The sequence below is a fragment of the Podarcis vaucheri genome (genome assembly GCF_965113315.1).
Source record: "Podarcis vaucheri genome assembly, chromosome: 6".
Lineage (NCBI taxonomy): Eukaryota > Metazoa > Chordata > Lepidosauria > Squamata > Lacertidae > Podarcis > Podarcis vaucheri.
In genome coordinates, this window is record NC_138764.1 from 31,846,958 (window position 1) to 31,867,356 (window position 20,399).

A 20,399-nucleotide genomic window follows, 5' to 3' on the forward strand; every position below is an offset into this window, starting at 1 on the left:
CCCAGAGTCTGTCAAGACTGGCCCGCTCGGGCAGGGGTACCTTTACCTTTACCTTTAACATAGTAACAACAACTGAGGGCTATTGTACATGATGAACAACTTAACAAGCCATCCCTGGCCTGGGCCACTTGACATGAAAGATATGCTTTGTCAGAAGTGATTTCTAGCAATGGGGGAGCAGGCAATAAAATGCAACTGCTGTCCCAGCCAGTCTAGTGCACACTGGCAAAGTTGAAGCTTTAGGGCAAGGATGGAGATCCTGTAGCCTACCTGATATTGTTGGACCACAACTGCTCCCATCCTTAATCACTGGTCATGTTTCCAGAGCTGATGGGAGATGGAGTCCAGTAACAACTGGAGGGTCATAGGCTCCCCATTCCTGCTTTACGGGTTATTGTTCCTTTAATTTAAAGCTTCCTCCCTGTGGGTTCTCCCCTTTTTATTGCTTCTTCTTCACCAGAACTGGGGTATTAGTGGTGACTGCCTCATAGCTAACCATCTTCTATTCTATGAACTGGGGAAGGAGAGGTAAACAGAAACAAAGGAATCTACTAGATCCCTTCACAACCCCAACTCGTTTGTACAGGGAACAAAAGATGGCTAATTCAAGGCAGTTCATCAATAATCCTCTTAACTGTTCTGAACTTCAATAAAATAGAAGTCACAGAACCTGGAAGTAGGAATCTACTAATTTATATTGCTGGGGACATTGATTACAGAAGGAATTTGGTCAAGGGGAAAGTTAGCATTTGATGATGCAGCACTGTAGCATCTACAACTACCATTTTAAATTCCCACTTCCAATTGATAATGGAAAGAATTGCATTGCAGCACTAAAGGTTCTTAATGTGGAAGCAACCTCTGATGTGGTTAAAAAGTCATTGCAAGTAGACTTGAGCCCCTAAGAAAAAGCTTGCCAATCAGTTCTAATATACAGCAGTACCTCGGAATGCATACAGGATCCGTTCCGGAGCCCCATTCGCATCCCGAACGGAACGCAAGACGCAATGGCACGTCTGCATGTACGCAGGTCGCATTTTGCCACTTCCGCACATGCACGTGAAGTCATTTTGAGTGTCTGCGCATGCGCGAGCAGCAAAACGCGGAAGTAACGCACTCTGTTACTTCTGGGTTGCCGTGGAGCGCAACTCGAATGCACTCAACCCGGAGCACATTCAACTTGAGGTATGACTGTACAAAGTTTTTTTTTCCTAAAAAGAAAAATTAAAGGGGGAAAACACACAACTGGTGCTCTGACATTCCATCCATATTTTGTGAGAAATCCATTCGGCATGCTAAGGATTTGCAAGCTACAAAGTAAGATTTTTTTACAGGTTTCCCAGAATTTGGCATTTCATCCACCTCAAACTATGCCTTGAATTTCATTACTAATTACAACAATATCAGTGGTGGCAATTATAATAATATCAATGGACAACAAGCAGGCTGCTTTGCTTGCAGCACAAAATAGCAGCCCTGCGAGTAACATAAAGCATTGCTGCACTATATAAAGCAACATGATTAGCAGGTATAACATGCAATTAAACTTTATGGGCTCGCACACACATAAAAAGAGCCTAAGTGTTATAAATATATTTCTTAATATAACAGAGATTTACCTCCCCTTGTGTTTTGTTTTGAAGAGTCCAGTACAATATAGCAGCTGAGGTGTGTGTGTGTGTGTTTGCTTGCTTGTTTGGAACAAAACAAGTCTGTTAAAAGAAATGTCTGCAAGTTGAGACACTTTTCAATGGGCATTTCCACAGAATTCAATAGAAGTTTATAACTGCCAGTTCTGACCATGTATAATATGTAACCTTAGGTCAGTTAAAATTAAAGAATTTTGGTTTATTTGAGACAGGTGATTGAAGGAATGTTCAAGGGAAATCACAGTCTCTCCACACTCCCATATTCCCCCTTCACTACAGTATTCTCTAAGGAGGAAGGCTTGCTCTCCGATTTATCTCTGCAGCTCACAGAGTAAATTAAAATTCCCAACTGGAAAAAAAAGAGAAATTACAGATGAAATCTTGGACAATATAAAGTACAGAACCGCCTAAGCCTATACAATCTTATAAGCCCGTATGAAGTTGAGAAAACAACTCAACATAAACATTCTGTGTCAACGGTGGCATAAAGGAGACTACTTCATCAAATATCAATCTTGCAATCAAGCTCAAAACAAGACTTTTATGGGCGTCCTGATTTATACTTTAAATATATTTAAGGCAGTGCAATCACTTTTCTAAAGCCCTGGAGATAACCGCCATTGTGGAATACTGTGACAAGATATTCCCTTTGAGTTATTCTGCAACTAGAAACCATATGGCTCTCTGTTTCAAAGCTACACTGATCGTTTGGGGAGTGTTTGCAAAATCAGATCAAAAAACAAAACACATGAGCAGACTGAAGCAATATGTTATTGGACTACAACTCTGATCATACCTGGCCATAGACTAAACTGGCTGGGGGGGGGATGGGATTAGTAGTCCAACGCCATCTGGGGAAATTAGGTTGAAGAACATTGCTCTAGCACAGCAACTAAAACATCAGATAAAGCCAGATCTAAAATCTATTGCAGCTATATTAGTAATCAAAGTAAACATTTTAACACTTCAAGACTGAAGCTGTCTCTATGGTACCCTCTCTACTTTCCCATCTATACAAAACCTGTGATGTTGCTGGCTATCCACCTCCAGTCCACAGAGCAGCTCTGGTTTAAGAAAAGAAATTCTGGGCACACCAGAATTTTGGCACTTCTCGTTTTTTCCCTTCTCATCCTTAAAAAGCAGTTGCACAAACTTATGTCTTTTAAAATTAGACTCATCACATGCAAGTTGACTAGATATGGTAATGCACACCCTTGTTTTCCTGCAAGTAGCCAGTGCAGTACTACCGGGCATTTTCATTACAATATACATTCATTGGCTTCTGTCCCTTCACTGCTACCCTTACTGCTTAGCTTCTGTAATAGTTTATTCCAGGGTGAAGAAACCTGCTTTAGGATGCACCATAAGGGAGTGATAAGACGAAAGTAGGAACTGATATCTGAATGGTAAAGTGATACTAGGAACTGATATCTGAATGGTAAAGTGATACAGTGATACCTCAGGTTAAGAACTTAATTTGTTCTGGAGGTCCGTTCTTAACCTGGAACCATTCTTAAGCTGAGGTACCACTTTAGCTAATGGGGCCTCCCGCTGCGCCACTGCCACGTGATTTCTGTTCTCATCCTGAAGCAAAGTTCTTAACTCGAGGTACTATTTCTGGGTTAAGAGAGTCTGTAACCTGAAGCGTCTGTAACCTGAAGCGTCTGTAACCCGAGGTACCACTGTACTTTAAAGCTGGGATAGGGGGAAAAACTGGGTTCCACTTCACACTTCAAAATGTAACAAGCAATTTAAGTAATCTGGAGATACAGATACTGGAAGCAACTTCAGTGACCATGACAGCTGAAAAACACAGAGATGGTGGCTATACCTGGACATAACAAGTCATGGCCCAGTTCACAAGTAATGCTAAGCTAAATAATGCCCTAGCTTGAATGCATTAAATTATGGCACCTTTTCAAATCCTCCTGCTGCTGGGCTAAGTTTGGCTTAGTGGTACATTCAAAACCAAGCTCAAGGTTTTTCTCCCCTGACAAACTGGGAGTGGTAAGACAATAACAAACCTTGTGGTTTGTCTGGAATGAGACAAACCACAATCCCAGGTTCAAATGTACCATTAGAGCCAAATCATGGCTTAGCTTCAGGAAGCATGGTAGCAGGACATCTGGGAGAGGAACAAAGTGGATGGGGTTTCTGTTATGAATACCCACATGCTCAGATAGCCATGGTTTGGCTTAGCGTTTATGTAAAATCTGGACCCATGTTTTGGGAGAAGAGAAGCGGGGAAGAGGATAAGTGTGCAGAGGCAGAGAAAGAATTATGGGTGGAGGAGTGCCATAATTCTGCCATCCTTTGGATACCCTGAAAAATTCACCAGACCAGCTGTAACCTGGAATCTGTGCAATGAAGCAAACTGAATGCTAAATAGGACACAACCGTAAGCAGCCTGAGGAAACTCCATAAACCAAAAGCAAGTCTATGGTGAGAGACCTGGGAGATGTCAAGAGGGTTCCAGGAACTCTCTTCTTCATTGTGAGATTCTGGAGTTGATCTATGAGTTTATCTGGGACCCGGGTGAGAACCAGAATATCTGAGTGCTGTCCGGCATGAGAGCCAGGAGGCTAAGATGTGTAATAACTACTAATTATTTTATCATATTAGTTGCTGCTGTTGTTTGAGCTTTCTGTCCAATGCCTAGAGACATTTCCTACATATTAAGCTATATAGAAATGGTCTAAGGAGCTAAATAAATGTGTTGCACTCTCCATGTGAGTGGAAACAGAGCACACAAAATGGAAAAAGATCTTGGATATGTGTATCAGCTTTTCATTCACAAAATAGTTTCAGTGGCCTTAGTATTTGTGCCATACATCCTTGCAATGCTGGCTTAATATTCCCATCACCTTTAATATGTCCCATTCCATGTCCTGGGACCTGAGTGAATAAGCAGAGCTGAACGAACTCCTGCGATCATAAAAGTGGAAAATCAAGAAAAGCACGTTCTCTCTTTGAATGGAGGAGGTCATTCATTTTCACATACAGTAGTATAATCCCATTAAAGTCTAATAGAAAAGAAATTACATGGGCTGCTATATCCTGAAAATTAAATACAAATTAGGAGAAAGGGGAAAAAAAAAGCATAAAGAAAGAAAGAAATCGCTGTACAATTTCCTTAATACTTGCACAATTTGGATGAACAATCTTCATTCATTCACACAGTTTAGTATAAATATAAAACAAGGCACCCCCTTAAGCATTTTTAGTAACAAATTAAACATTTGCGTTTTTTAGTGTGCAGAGAGGCTTAGCATTCGCGCAGCTTCAAAACCAAAGTACAGCCTCAAGGGAAGCCTCTCCGCTGACAAATTAATACCTTAGAGAATAGAGCTGAATGGTGGCAATGAACTCATTTGTTCCCCCAATAATGAAGAATGACTCTTTCTTTACCACATCTGTGACTGTTGCCATGGTGACCCAGACTTACCTCATTGCTTCTCGAAGTGCTCCTCGCTCACCAAGAGTTGTGTGCTTGATGTCATCAAAATTATTTTCCAGCTTCTCACAGTTCTGCAACAACAATAATAAAAACAACAACAGGAGAATCCACATTAAAAAAGCGGAATTTCCAAGTTGGGTGAAGCCCTCATTCTAGTTAGATAAATTGCCCACATTCACTCTCAGTGCAAACATAGCTGATTATATTGATTACATATTCACACAAATTACTCATTTTTGCTTTTAATTGCATAGGAGTAATTAAAAATGACACTGTGAACTCAGCAACAAAGTACGCATGAAGCTTATGATATGGTTGCCATGGCAATTCTCTTATCAACATTCCATAATGTGAGAGATAAAATTTCCTCCTATTGGTTTTGTTCCCGCAACCCAAGCAAGAAGAACAAATGTGTATTATCTTTTGTGTGTGTGTCATTTTCCAATGAAAGAGGTGCCATCAGACAGACCCAATAAAGTTGCATATGTTTATTGCATGGAAAGGAAATGCCTTGAATATAAAGATAATGAATCATGTTTTGTACTGATTCAGCGGGAGCAAGTGTCCAGGAAGACCGAAAACTCTAAATTCCAAAAGTTCTTACAGAGCACCTGATTTGCTGAAACTGCCACCAACTAACTTTATTTCATTTAAACATACACACACACTTGAAAGCCAGATGCAATAAATTCAACATCTGATGTGAAGAGAAAGCTCTGTAAGGCCCCGTCTGCACAGTACCTCTCACAGAACTCTGTGAGAGGAATAAGGCTCTCCTTTTGTGATGAGATCCTAGAGTTTGACATTACAGTACAGAGCAACACTACTCCCCGTCCCAAAACATAATCAGACTCTCAGGTATGAGCAGAAAATCAATGTTTAATGATTTCAGGTACACTGTAGAATTATTGCAGAAACAGAGAACGGCTATAACCCCTGCATAAACAAGCAAACATGATCTTCCTTAATCAGGATATGTATGTATGGAATAGTTGCAATACGGATCTTCATAATAATCCCCAGAAAATTTCCATTCTCCTCTCTTCAGTATTAAAACTGTGGCATTTTATATCATATTGTATCATATCACATGATATCTATCTACACACAAACACACACACACACACACAGAGAGAGAGAGAGAGAGAGAGAGAGAGAGAGAGAGAGAGAATACACACACACACTGTATATACCGTATTTTTTGCTCTATAAGACTCACTTTTTCCCTCCTAAAAAGTAAGGGGAAATGTCTGTGCGTCTTATGGAGCAAATGCAGGCTGTGCAGCTATCCCAGAAGCCAGAACAGCAAGAGGGATTGCTGCTTTCACTGCGCAGTGATCCCTCTTGCTGTTCTGGCTTTTGAGATTCAGAATCCCCCCCCTTGTTTTCCTCCTCCAAAAACTAGGTGTGTCTTGTGGTCTGGTGCGTCTTATAGAGAGAAAAATAAGGTGTGTGTGTGTGTGTGTGTACACACACACACACACACACACACACACATATATATAGGATAAATTTGTATGCTTTGCAGCCCTATAAAGTTTCCATAAGTGTAAACTATGAGTGACATGTAAAACGATTCTTGAAATGAATAGGTAACATCCTAGACATGTAAAAGAAAAGCAAATTACTGCATGGGTTGCAAATTTCAACAAGGCCTCATTCTCAAGATGGCTTCTTTGGATGGCAGCAACATGCAGAGAAAAGTCATTTGGAAGGTTCGTCGTTAGACACGTCACAGTTCTAAGACTCTTGGAAATCCTTCCTGTGGCCACCATTCATGACCCGCATCAAACTTAGGAGCCCGAATGCACTCAACGGATTCAGTGTGAGAGAAACATTTGCCCCTATGGGATCGGGACAGTCTACATGGTTTTTCCAGGCAGTGAAACTGAACAGGCCATCCCTGTCAGCTCCTCACCAGCTTAATTAGTTGAGGTTTTATCTTTGAAGAAGGGGTGGCACCTTAAGTCCCGCAACCTTATTATTCCTATCCCCTTTTTTTTCTAATGGAAGGCAATGACAGCACCTTACAAAATGAAGAACATCTAAGCAGAAGCACATCAATAATAATCCGAGCTAGAAAATCAAGCATTGAAACAGCCCAGATTGTTAAAACGGAAAACAAAACAAAAAACCAATGCAGCTTGTTAAAGCAGTCAACAGTAATCTCAAAGCTAGGAGCCACAATTATATTTTCAAAGCAAATTAAAACAAAAGAGTCTTTGCAAGTCTGGCCCTACCGTTTAGTTAATTTCGGATATCAAGGAAGGGCAGAAAATTGCTCCATGGTTTATTATCTTTGTATTCTTACTACCAAGAAGGCAGAGAGAGACACACATGATACTGTGTCCCATTTTTTGCAAAAGTAGTTCGGCCAGCTGTGGGCACTATACATCTTCACCTCAGCAGGGGAAAGGGTGCCATTTATTCCTCTATCACAGGCAGCAAAATTTCTCAGGCGAGCTCTCGTCTTCAGTCATCACCTACAACCAACTAACAAAGGAGTGAGGTGGCAGATTTCAACTGTCAAGGATTTCCACAGCCTCCATGCTGCCCCTGAAAATATCCTGTCTGAAAAAAGGTGCTGCTATTTACATTCTGGAAATACACAAGTTTATTTAAACTTATTGATTAAAACAACAACAACAGAATTTAACAACAGCAAAAGATCTGAAATTGGTTGATAGCTCTGAAACATTTCTCCACAAATTTTAGTACAGCAACCCAAAACCATCCATAAGGCTTCTTCCCATGTCTATTCCTTTACTTGCATTTTATGATTCTTTATAATATTTAGACGCATAGTCCAATCTGTGTGCTAAATGTGTTCTGCCTAGAAGAGGATGGTACACACGTATTTACATAATGTCGCCCACTCTGCCAATCCTGCAGCCATTTCCTAATGATGCCCTGTCTTTGGCTATTGTGAAATTATGACAGATAGCTCAGTTCTTTAAAAGACAAACATGAATGAAAAATAATTACCCAAGCCCCTTTATATCACTTTATTAAAAAGGCCTTATCAACTTGCCCAGCTAACGTCAAAATTAGCTTGTTATAACTTTTGAGATAATGCTACAGACATTTTAATATACACTATTAAACATCATGCTACTCTACTGACACTGCTAAGACATAATTACCAAATCAGCAAAGGATATTTGAAGCAAGGCTGTGTTAGGAGTTCTTTTCTTTCATCTGTTTTTCAAGGAATCGGCAAGGCCATTTTAAAAAAAATAAATCACACATTAGTTCTGTCCTCTGTTTAGTCTCATATGTTTTCTGTTCCTCATCAGCAATATATTATTCACCATTGTAAAAGCTGCAGGAAGACTACCCATCTGCCTTTACTCTTTGCAACCAGAAGATAGATATGGTTCCATTTGACAATATTTAGTGTTCTTTACATTGATGAACAATTATGGATGAATATGTGCACAAAGTAATAATATAAAATGCAAAAAAAGCAGCCTGCTGCATTATTGAATTCTCAGACATACTGGAGGAAAAAACCTTCCTGAGAGAGTTGACGCAAGAAACAGTTTTCAAAACTAGGTAGTGACAAGTTATTCCAAGGACTATTTTGTAAAGGATAACACCAACAACAAAACCCTCTGCAGTCTTCTACCCTAAGGCATAATAGCGCCAATGGTAAAAAGAAGCAGGAGGAGGCATCTCTAAATCTAACTAAACGCTCAGTCTGAAATTGTTTCATTGGGGCAAAAAGCTGCAGAAGACTGGTGACATTTAAAGCAACTGCAACAGCCATGAACCGCTGCAGATACTGAACACCAGAGTCATTTCAGAAGGTTGCAAATCTGACAGCTCGTGTAAGGATGAATAAACATGGCCTGACTCCATCCTTCTCTATGGATCAAAAAAAGAGAGCATCCTACATGTTGTCACAACTGTCCCCATAATTTACTTTTGCTGACCACCACTGTTCAAATGCATTCATTTGAGGTAAAAAAAAGCCATAATGGACATTTAAAGACTATTCCACTCTTCTGGTTTCCTGTTCCACAAACCTTCTTCTTACATAGCTCCATCCAGTTCCAACATGTGCAGTGGTAAACAGGGAGGATATTTACACACTCACTGCCCAAGCTGCACCATCCTTACTCACTTAAAATTGTTTCTAACATGAACAGGAACTATAATGTGCAGGTGTCAGAAGGGACCAGGGGCAGGTGCTATCTCAGTTCTCTACTGTGTGTACATAACTCTGCATGTACTAGATTCAGGTAGGTAGCCGTGTTGGTCTGATGCAGTCAAAATAAATTGTCCAGTAGCACTCGTATGTATATAGGATTCTGATACTGTACACAGCTGGCTAAGTCCTCTCCCCTCCAGAGTTTTTCCTAAGCAAACTGAGACTGTGCCTGTGTGAAGCTAACTTCTCCTCTGCCTCTTCATGCCGCTCCTGGTTCTGGGAGACTAGGGAGAGGGGCGTTTGTCACAGCAGGATGAGGAGACACCTGTGTTTCTTCACCAGCTGGACTCATCTCTGCCTCTTGGCCTCCCTCTTCTCCTGCTTTAGCCTCTGTCTCTGATTCTGGACTTCTGATCTCTGCCACAGATTCCCCCTGCTCACTAAGCTGTTACCTCTTCAGGTTCTGACACCTCCTCTCAGTCTTCTCCCTCTGACCACTCAACATTGTCCCACCACCAATCCCCACGCTCTCAGCCTTCTTCCCTTGGGGGTTCCCCAGTTGGTTCCTCCCACCATTCCTTTGTGATAGACCAGTCTGTGATTTGATGCCAATCCACAGGTAGGTTACTAGGGAAAGGGTGGGGTGTTTCAACAGCAAGCCACACATTCATCACCATGCCTAACTTGGCCCTATGACACTTCCAAGACAAGGAGATAAAAAGTAATTAATTCCCAGTTTTTAACAGCAATTAAAGTAGAAAATGAAAACACAGGCGGAGGGGGACGTTTTGGTGGCTTTCTGCCAAGTTATTTCCTGTGGGTCTTGATAAGGTCTAAAAGTTTCAACTGTGGTGGAATAATTATACGGTATTTATATCTTATCTCTCTTAACAGTTCTGTAATGCTGTATGATACCAAACCACACAACTCCGAGAGGTTTATGATAGCAAAGCAAATGCAACAGAGAAACAATTACAAAGTGAGAAGTAAATGGTGGGGGTGTCAGAGAGAAGAGTCACTAAAAGTTGTGGTCCGTTTGCCTAGGACAGAGAATGCAATGCTGAAATTGGGTTTGGTGGGGAGATTGGGAATTTAAGAAAGATCATTTCACAAGAAATGAGTTAAATTTATAGAAATATCTTATTTTTTCATACAAAAACACAGCATACACCCAATTAGCTACCATAGGCACATGTGTCTAGTTGTCCACTGTTGGAGTCAAATGTTATTTTTTAGTTTGAACTGTTTTATTTTTGCTTTTAATCCTTCTGTTTTGAGATTTGGCTCTTCTGAAACCTTGCTAGAGCCAAAAGACAGTACAGTGGACACTCAGGTTGTGAACGTGATTCCATGCGGGAGGCGCATTTGCAACCTGCAGTGTTCACAACCTGCAGCGCCGTCTCTGCGCATGCATGAGTTGCGATTCAGCACTTCTGCACATGCGCGACCGCTGAAACCCAGAAGCTACCCATTCCGTAACCCGAAAAAACACAACCTGAAGCGTCTTGTAACCCAAGGTATGACTGTATTAAAATGCAGTGCTTTTTATAAAAAAAGAAAAGAAGGTGTCAGTATTTACTATGAAGTTGTTACAGTAAGTGCCACACTTTTAACGGGGGGGGGGAGTGCCAGTAAAAAGCACACTAAAACATATTAAATAGAAAAAAATGTTGTATGTCCACATGGACTGATGTACATCTGTAGCAATCATTCCCAGTGGTTCAGCAGCAGGGACAAGAAAGTCATTGGCCACCATTTTGGATGGTGTGAGCAGTCCCCATGCACACCGTGCTGAGTCAAAGGGGTGCAAAATAATGATAACAACAACAACAAAGCCCATATTTATATGGCTATCTACTGAGAAGATCCTTAAAACCGCAACTGTACCCAAAGAAATCACTGTGAAACTAAGAAATATTGGGGGAAAGGCAAAAAATGTGTCTTCACTCAGGGTACCATATTACCAAATTGCATCCCTGCAGTGCTCTCCCAGATTTTGAGGCACTACAACCCCCTCAACCCACATCGGGAAGGCCAACTGCTGGTTGCCAGATGCATCTTCCTTTATGAAGTCATGTCTTCTTCTTAAAGAGCTGTGTCGAATACAGGCAACCCCCCATTGACGCAGTGGTTACGTTCCAAGGCACTGTGCATTCAAGTGAAATCAGGTATAGTTGAAACTCCTTTGAAAAAACTTGCAAACACCCCATTTCCAGCCCCACCCCATTCCACCCCTTTTTGTGACATTTTCAGGTCACTTCCGGGTTCGGCACAATGCACATGGGCACGGTTGAGCACGTGCACAGTTGCACACATATTCAACACATGTAAATGGTAAGGGGGGGGTTGCCCTATAAGAAGGCTCTTCTTTAAGTTCACCACAATTTGATGAAGTTTTGAAAGCCAAAATGCAAAATGAGCTACGGTGCTGGTGACAACGACCCCCATAGATCAGCTATCTCTTAGAGAGAAATGCCTAAGGAGAAAAGGACACCCAGAACCCAGTTTGGATTCCACTAAAGTGCTTACCACTAAGGTAAGCAACAGAATTAATCGCCAGCCTTGCTAGTATAAAGGGATACCACATTTTCCTTTACCTCTGCCCCCGCCCCGCCTTGCAAAAAGGCTTGTGAATTCCAGCCAGTGCAAGAGAGTGACTCAGCTAATGACCGGCCATTTTTCAAAGAGAGTCATTATCATTTCTTGTTTGTCTCTCCACATACTCCTGTGTAATCCAAGATCTTAAAAACACAAGGCACAGTTCTAAGCTCATTAACCCTGCAGGAGCTTCTTACATTACCATCTTAACTGCAGATGAAGTATTAACACCATCTCACATTACCCTTTACACACACAGAGAGAGAGAAACACAAACACACACACTTTCGTTTCATGGCACTGGGGCGGTGGGAGTTGCGCTGCACATTGCAGCTGCTCCAGTCATCCATCAGTATTGTACGTCCTTCCCTAAAAGCCAATGTTGAGTGTGGAAAACAGCCACAACAGTTGCATTGGCTCCAAGACTTCTGGCATTGCCTTTCCAGTTCTTCAAAGGTAATGTGATAAAAGGGCCTGAGTAATATTTTGACCCACTGACATCCAAATTGGGGGTGCATTCTTTTACACGCTGGAAGCTTGGTGCTGATTAGTTCTAATGAAATAAGGACTAGCCATGATGGCTCTGTGCCAGAGGCGCTAGCTTGCGAAAGCGATGGTGGGGGGAATCAACGTTGAGTGCATGATGTCAGGAGGAGCCGAACAGGGTGGCCATATGACTTAATTGTTGGCAGCACCTCCTCTTTGCTGCTTCGCTCCTCCTTCCCCTCTGTGGCAGGAAGAAGAGGAGGAAAAGGAGGAGGAGCCGGTCACTGGAGGCACATTGCGCTCGGCTCCACTCTTTGGCTCCACACTTTGGAGGCATAGCAGGGGACTAAAAGGTAAAGGTAAAGGGACCCCTGACCATTAGGTCCAGTCGTGACCAACTCTGGGGTTGTGGCGCTCATCTCATTTTACTGGCCGAGGGACCCGGCCTACAGCTTCCGGGTCATGTGGCCAGCTTCTGGCGAACCAGAGCAGCGCACAGAAACACCATTTACCTTCCCGCCAGAGCAGTACCTATTTATCTACTTGCACTTTGACGTGCTTTCGAACTGCTAGGTTGGCAGGAGCAGGGAATGAGCAACGGGAGCTCACCCCGTCACGGGGATTCGAACCACCGACCTTCTGATCGGCAAGTCCTAGGCTTTGTGGTTTAACTCACAGCACCACCCGCGTCCCATAGTCATAGCAGGGGCCTACCCCTACCCTAAAAATAAAGGGGAGCCCAAAAAGGCTCAGCCCCTAGGAGGCGGCACCCCTGCTGTGTGCACAGAGGCAATATGCCTGCCTTTACTCATTGCTGGAGGGTGAGAAGGCTGCTGTGTTCCCTTAAACTAAGATTTCCCATGGGCATCTTGTTGGCCACTGTGAGAACAGGACGTTGCACTAGATGAATCACTGGCCTGATTCTCCAGGCTCTTCTAATGTTTAGGGAACGTGGTTTGTCTTAACGACAACATTATTTTACTAGTTGTATGAAGTTTTGCTGTAATGAACCAATATGGCACTGTGGTGTTAAAACTGCAGGACAACTTTTTAACAACAACAACCCTGATCCAGCAGTAGTAGCACTCTTCACACATTTCAGGTTTGGCTGTTTCAATATACATGTGCATTATTCTAGTGCCTGGTATCATGGGTTGTCTCCAACTAAGTGCTCCAAAAACCAAACCAATTAATAGGCCCGAGTCATGCTGTTAATTTCAATGGGTTTACTTTGAGTAGGACTAGAAATGAATACCATCCAATAGCACCTTCACTACCTTCGGTGGGTTGATTTCAGCTGACATGTTAGTCCTCCTCTCTCTTTACCCTTTACAGCAGCAGGTTGGCACAATGACAACAAAAAGTGTTCTAACTGTCAAGTTGTACTACTGGCACCCGCCATTTTAATTCCCCAACAATTCCTCCAAGGCCCAATGTAGCATTAAACTGGAGTTACATTGTACAAGTGTCCTGGAAGCAGCGCTGTTTGAGAGGTTTAGAATGGCAGGTGCAAGCACAGGCACCTGGGCTTCAGCCCAGAGCAACAAAAAACCAGAAATGAAAGGACCATCAGTATTGGATGCTAATGGCAGCATAGCTGCCACTTTGAGACAGTGGCAGATTCAGTCCTGGGCCACCCCAGAGGTTCAGGTAACTGGGAAATGTCTAATAGTGTTGACCTCTGAAACCAGGCCTCCATTCTTTATATACCACAGTTCTAACAAGCTGCCCAGAGTTTTGTCAAAAATAGAACACAAAATGTTAATCACACACCAAAATCAATATCATTCTCGATCTCTCTTTTGATAAAGGTAGCTTTTGTTAGAAAACACATCATTCTAGGAGCAAATACCATGCTAAGCAGAGGTTTCATTTACTAGTGTTATTTAGTCATAAGCCTTCAAAGTATGGAGATCAGATTTCTGGGAAGGTTTCCTGGGTGCTTCATAAATTATTTCAGCAAACAAGGATAAACAGAGGAATTTACATCAGGGCCCTCAGAGGGGGGTGATGGCTTTCTTGGTGGCCTGCTGAGACCAGTGTGTAAGATGCTTTGTGTACAAAGTCATTTACATCTGCTCTGACTTTGACTCCACATTGGTGGCACCAACTGATGCATTCTGGGCATCTGTCTCTCTCCTGTTGTGATGGGTCTTTTTCCGACTTGGGCTGCCTGAAGCTGGCTATGTCCATTCTGGCTAATTAAGGCTGCCGGAGATGGACTGGCCCAGTGCATTAAGATTGTGATTAATTCTTCCCTAAGGGTGGGTGTAAAGGGACGCGGGTGGCGCTGTGGGTTAAACCACAGAGCCTAGGACTTGCTCATCAGAAGGCCGGTGGTTCGAATCCCTGCGACGGGGTGGGCTCCCGTTGCTCGGTCCCTGCCCCTGCCAACCTAGCAGTTCGAAAGCATGTCAAAGTGCAAATAGATAAATAGGTACCACTCCAGTGTTAAGGTAAATGGTGTTTCCGTGCACTGCTCTGATTCGCCAGAAGCGGCTTAGTCATGCTGGCCACATGACCCGGAAGCCGTACGCCGGCTCCCTCGGCTAATAAAGCAAGATGAGCGCCACAACCCCAGAGTCGGCCACGACTGGACCTAATGGTCAGGGGTCCCTTTACCTTTAAGGGTGGGTGATATACCCAGGGGCGTATGAAGTGGGGAGGTGGAGGGGGCAGTCCACCCCAGGTGACACTCAGGGGGGGGTGACAAGATGGCCCCTGCCTCCCCCCAGCTGTAAAGTGGCTGAGGGCTCAGGCGGCAGCCCGCACAGAGTGTGCATGTGCAGCATCTCATAGGGACTGAGCATGTGCTGCATCCCATATGGTCGCTGCGCATGAGCACTCCATACAGGCTGCAGCACATGAGCAGTCCGTACAGGAATGCCCCGCACGGGGCACCAGAGAGGGTTCCTCCGCCACTGGATATGCCATCATCTAGCTGACAAACCAAACTTAAAGGACCACCTCTTCCACCCAGTGTACATGCCCCTCCTGTTGAAAGAAAGCCCTTTTTGCGTTTGGCATCTTTCTGAGGTATGGCTGGTGGGAAATATGAGAAGCCTCTTGCTTTTGTGATGTTCAAAAGGAGGGAAATTCATTTGTCCTTTTTTTTTTTTTTTTTTGCATCTCACCATCGACTGAAGACCTTAACTCTTCCAAAGAGCTCTAGATGTATCTGCTTTTCAATTAAATTTGTCCTTTTGACTACTGTATTCTCCACAAGATTCTCACCCGCTGCCTTTTTGTATATATTTTAATTATAAATTTGATTGCTGCTGTATTTTTTTTTCTTTTTATATGTTAATCTTATGTAAGCCACCTTAAGCGCTTTCATTTTAGAAATGAAAAAGTGGGGTCTAAATCTTTAAATAAATAAAATAATCTGAATACATCTTCAAGCCGTTTACATCAATTAATTTAGTTCTAATCCAGAACCTAATTAACAGTACCAGTGTGATGGGCATTCAGTTTCTGGGCTTAACTGCAAGTTAAACATGTAGATATAAAACCATTTGCTGTACAGTATGTAAAAAGCTATCTGAAAACAGGAAATAATCGTCAACATTCTTGAGCACACAGAACATCGGCTTTCAAGCAATTCCCAGTTTCCTGGGGAAATAAATGTGGTTTGACCCAGGTATGGGCATCATCTCAGAAATGAAATCTATTCTGCATGTGTAGGGATAGCTGCTCTGCTCCACTGGCTTAGAATGCATTCACTTCTAGTGACATACATATATTTGTGCTATAATTGTAATCCTCCCCCCCCCCCAGTCTATCTTGCTCACACTTCTCCATGCATGCTCCCATTCCAGGATCAAAGGCCAACAGATAGGAACAAACATATGCTGTGTTTTGTGCTTCATTCTACTGTGGCTCCTTAATTTTGCAATATTATCGCTTTGGATAAGTATCTTTTTCCATCTTGAGAAACTCACTGTGATGGTTTGCTGCTTTATTTCTGGTTGTAAAATCTGACATTTATTATTATTTTAGATAGGTTCCCTGCCACTTATTGAAGGTACCTGCTTTCTTACTCCTTTAATCTCTGCTGCCACCAAATATCTAAATACTGTATTCCTTTATTCACCTATTTGCACTCAGTAGCAGGGTCTAGGCTATGTTTAGTTTGGGTTCAGGTCTAACACAAAACCATGGGTTGGCATAATGGGTATGAGCCACAACCAGTCTTGGAGTCACACTCCCTTCTGAAAATTTCCACTGAAAATTTCCACTTTGGGTTCTGAATAAACCATGTTTCCTATTATGCCTTCTCTTGAAACTGGTTTTTTCCTCCGTTTGGTTCTAACAAACTCCCCCAACCTTCTTTGTTTCATTTGGGATGGGATAAAACTGGATTAATCTTTGGGAGTAAGCAAAACCTAAGAACTGTTGGGAGCAGGGCGGCAGAGTTGACAAAAAAATATTTGACTTCCTACCCTGGTATACAAAGGTGAAGATATCTGTATATTGCAATGTTGAATACCAGATATTGTTGAATGTTGAAAACCAGATATTGCCAGAGGTGTTTTCCAATCAGAACTTGCTGGAATTCAGTTCCAGCACCTCTCAGGTGGGTGCCATTGTCATTCTAAGAGAACAAGGGAGGTGTTCATGGTGAGTTCTGGCAGCTATTTTTCTAGAAAAACAGCACTGGATATCGTCCAGCCCTAGTAGTTCCAGTTTCACATCATCTGATACCCAATGTTTGCCTGAGACCCAGTAGAGCTGTTGCCAGGCATACTCAGAGAGTTCTGGGCTAGGTGAACTAATACAGTGGTACCTCGGGTTACATACACTTCAGGTTACATACGCTTCAGGTTACAGACTCTGCTGACCCAGAAATAGTGCTTCAGGTTAAGAAATTTGCTTCAGGATGAGAAGAGAAATTGTGCTCTGGTGGCACAGCAGCAGCAGGACGCCCCATTAGCTAAAGTGGTGCTTCAGGTTAAGAACAGTTTCAGGTTAAGTATGGACCTCCAGAACGAATTAAGTACTTAACCCGAGGTACCACTGTAGTCTGACTTGAGATAAGGCAGCATCCTATTTTTAAAGCCACACAAATGAGATGCATGAAGCACCAGTGAAGAATGCTAACAATCCTTTATGCAGTGGTACCTCAGGTTAAGAACTTAATTGGTTCTGGAGGTCCATTCTTAACCTGAAACTGTTCTTAACCTGAGGCAGCACTTTAGCTAATGGGTCCTCCCACTGCTGCCACTGCCGCGCCACCACTGCGCAATTTCTGTTCTCATCCTGAAGCAAAGTTCTTAACCCGAGGTACTATTTCTGGGTTAGCGGAGTCTGTAACCTGAAGCATCTGTAACCCGAGGTACCACTGCATAGTGCCACCCAACATAGGCTTCTTCAGTTCTAACTTTTAGAAGAACAGAGAACCTAGAACTTTCATTCTGAACACCTAATTTGAATTTCAAGAAGGTGCCATCTGTCTCAGTGATGCAACACTCTAAGCCGTTCAAGTTTAGAATATGCTTGTGAAAATGTAAGCTTTACAAAGCCATCCTCTTAAAATCTCACTTGTACTCCAAAAGACAATTGTCGCCTTCCAAATAGGATTTATAATTCAACAAGGAGTGTGCTCTTTTTTCCTCTTTATTGATTTGCTTATTGATATTTAGAATGTTAGACATAATAATCACTTGTTATTTTGAGAAGTCTTTGGATTATTTAATCAGCAGAAAACTTTAGAAACAACTGTCTAGTGCTTTATAAACCCACAGCAAAATTATAACAGAAATTTAAAACTGTAATATATTGCTGCAAGGATGATTATTAAGGGAAAACACAGCTGACATTTTCTGATTTATGCACACAATCAGAGATGGAGTCCAAGGACTGTGACATAATTATCTTCATGCTAACCATTTTTGTAAATCTCTCGACAGAATTTTAGCTAATTTTAAAATGCCTTCTGAAGATTAGCTCTTAAAATTGTTGGGGAAAATAACACAACTTATTAGCAAGGGTATAATTGTAAACCTTCCAAATACTCATTGTGAATATCATTTAGACAGTAACTCCTGCTTCAGCAGCTGGTAGAAAAGACTCCAGTTTATGGAATCTTGAAACAACAGAGTGGAATCTAATTAAAGAGGATTACATGCCAAAGAAAAATTATTAAAAAACCAACAACAACCAGACTAATAGACCATTGTTATGAATTTAAAAGCCCCTTCCAGCTTCTTTTCCCCCATGCAAACCTTTGTAACCATAACAAGGGAAGTGTTATTCCCTATAAAATTTGAACTTCCGTTGACTTCTTATTCTCTTCAGATTCTAGAAAGTCTTCCCCTAATGAAAATGGGACACAATCAGGCAGACAAAGGCCTCTCACCAGACATCACTGCTGCTCGCCTTGCCTTCTTGGCCGCAGAGCTGTTCCCCACTATCTGCACAGGGTGCCTTCATACAGTAACAAACCAACACAGGACTCAGGGTGGCCCTGCATCTTACTTTAGAGAGGACCATCATCCGTCTGGTCCAAGTCCAGTTTAAAAATAAGGAACCTTAGGAAAGGAGATGGGGGTCTTGGAGTTGCCCATCCACCGTTAGCACCAGGACAGAAGTCTGAGTAGGCATCCATGTGTCAAGGAACTGTCAACATACCACAGGGCAGGCACACACACAGAAGGCACGGAAGGCAATTAGCTCTGGTCCATCTTCATCCAGCTGAGACATTGCTTAAGCTGGCCACTAGCTCTGCCCTTCCTCCTCTAGCCCTTCACTCTAGATCCCTCCCAAGGAGATGAGGGCTACATTGAGGGGGCGGGCTCCTCCTCTGGGCCTGTCTGGCCCATTGCTCAGCAACATGCAGGACTCTTCCTTGAGTGGGATGCTAGGGTGGGAGGAGAGCCAGTAGGACTGGAACTATCCTGCTTGCTGTGTAGCAGGGCCAACATCTGTCTCCTCTCTGTATGAGTCTGTGACTCTAACCTTATCCTGGAAGACCCTCCTTCTCCTAAGCCCCCCCCCCCCTTGAATGCTCAAACCCCCTGCTTTTAGCACAGGCTTCCTCAACCTCGGCCCTCCAGATGTTTTGAGACTACAATTCCCATCATCCCTGACCACTGGTCCTGCTAGCTAGGGATCATGGGAGTTGTAGGCCAAAAACATCTGGAGGGCTGATGTTGAGGAAGCCTGTTCTAGCACCTGCTAGCTTGTTCCTTCTGCAGACTGCTCTTCAGTGTCCCACCACCAGGATCCAGGATCTAAGCTGTCATTTTCTGTGCCCTCCTTGGAGGGTTCTTGGGCAGGTGGATCCCACCACTCTTCCTCATCCAGCCAGTCCCTGACACCAGGTCACCTGATCACCAGGTCTTCCCCACTATGAAGAGATGTATTTTGCTTCTATTCAGATTTTGCCTATACATCAGTAGATGCCACTTTAAGCAAAACTTTGTCCTCTTTTTGGGTGGTGCATAAGTGGTGATCCTGATAGGTGGTCTCTTCCCCACATGTGTTCTCCCCCACATTACCAGGGTAATAGCTGGAACCTTGTGGTCATGGCCAATTGAGCGCATTTAGTTGGAAGAGAGGGTGGGAACTGCGAGGGCATGACCCTGAAGCAATAGATGAAGAGCTGTTGGAAAGGAAATGGCTTTAAATCATATGACTATCATTTAGTTCAGGCAGGCCTGCACAATTTATAATCCTTCAGGCCAAAGCCATGTCTGGCCACTCACCAAGGTCTCAATAGAATTCCAGTTTACTTGCCTTCTTGGGAATGCAAAAGCAGAGAGGTTGCCAGATAAGCAGGCAGGAGGTCACAATTCTTGACACTTGGGCTTTGTGAGTCATGAGGTGTTTGGATCAGAATTAAAAGTTGTGCATTGTATTCATGCGTAGAGCTTCTCCCCACCACCCATAAATGTGTTTTATTAATTTTTCAATGGGGTTGTACAGTAGGAAAAAGGGGAAACAATCAAGTACAATCAAGCAGATACTGAACTCATAGTGAATTAACCATGCACTAGCCCTCATGTGGACAACAAGGCACCTTCCATGTTATGCACTACAAATCCCATCAGCCCCA

General features: G+C 42.8%; 1 protein-coding gene across 4 annotated transcripts in view; it reads right to left on the bottom strand.

Moving 5' to 3' along the window:
* The window catches only part of DPYD (dihydropyrimidine dehydrogenase), a 526,409-nt gene that overhangs the window by 452,372 nt on the left and 53,638 nt on the right, over positions 1-20,399 (bottom strand). For all 4 annotated transcript variants that reach the window (XM_082227795.1, XM_082227793.1, XM_082227794.1 and 1 more), the window contains exon 3: positions 5,095-5,177. In XM_082227795.1, the coding sequence (XP_082083921.1) occupies positions 5,095-5,177 (83 nt within the window). The remainder of the gene's footprint in view (positions 1-5,094; positions 5,178-20,399) is intronic.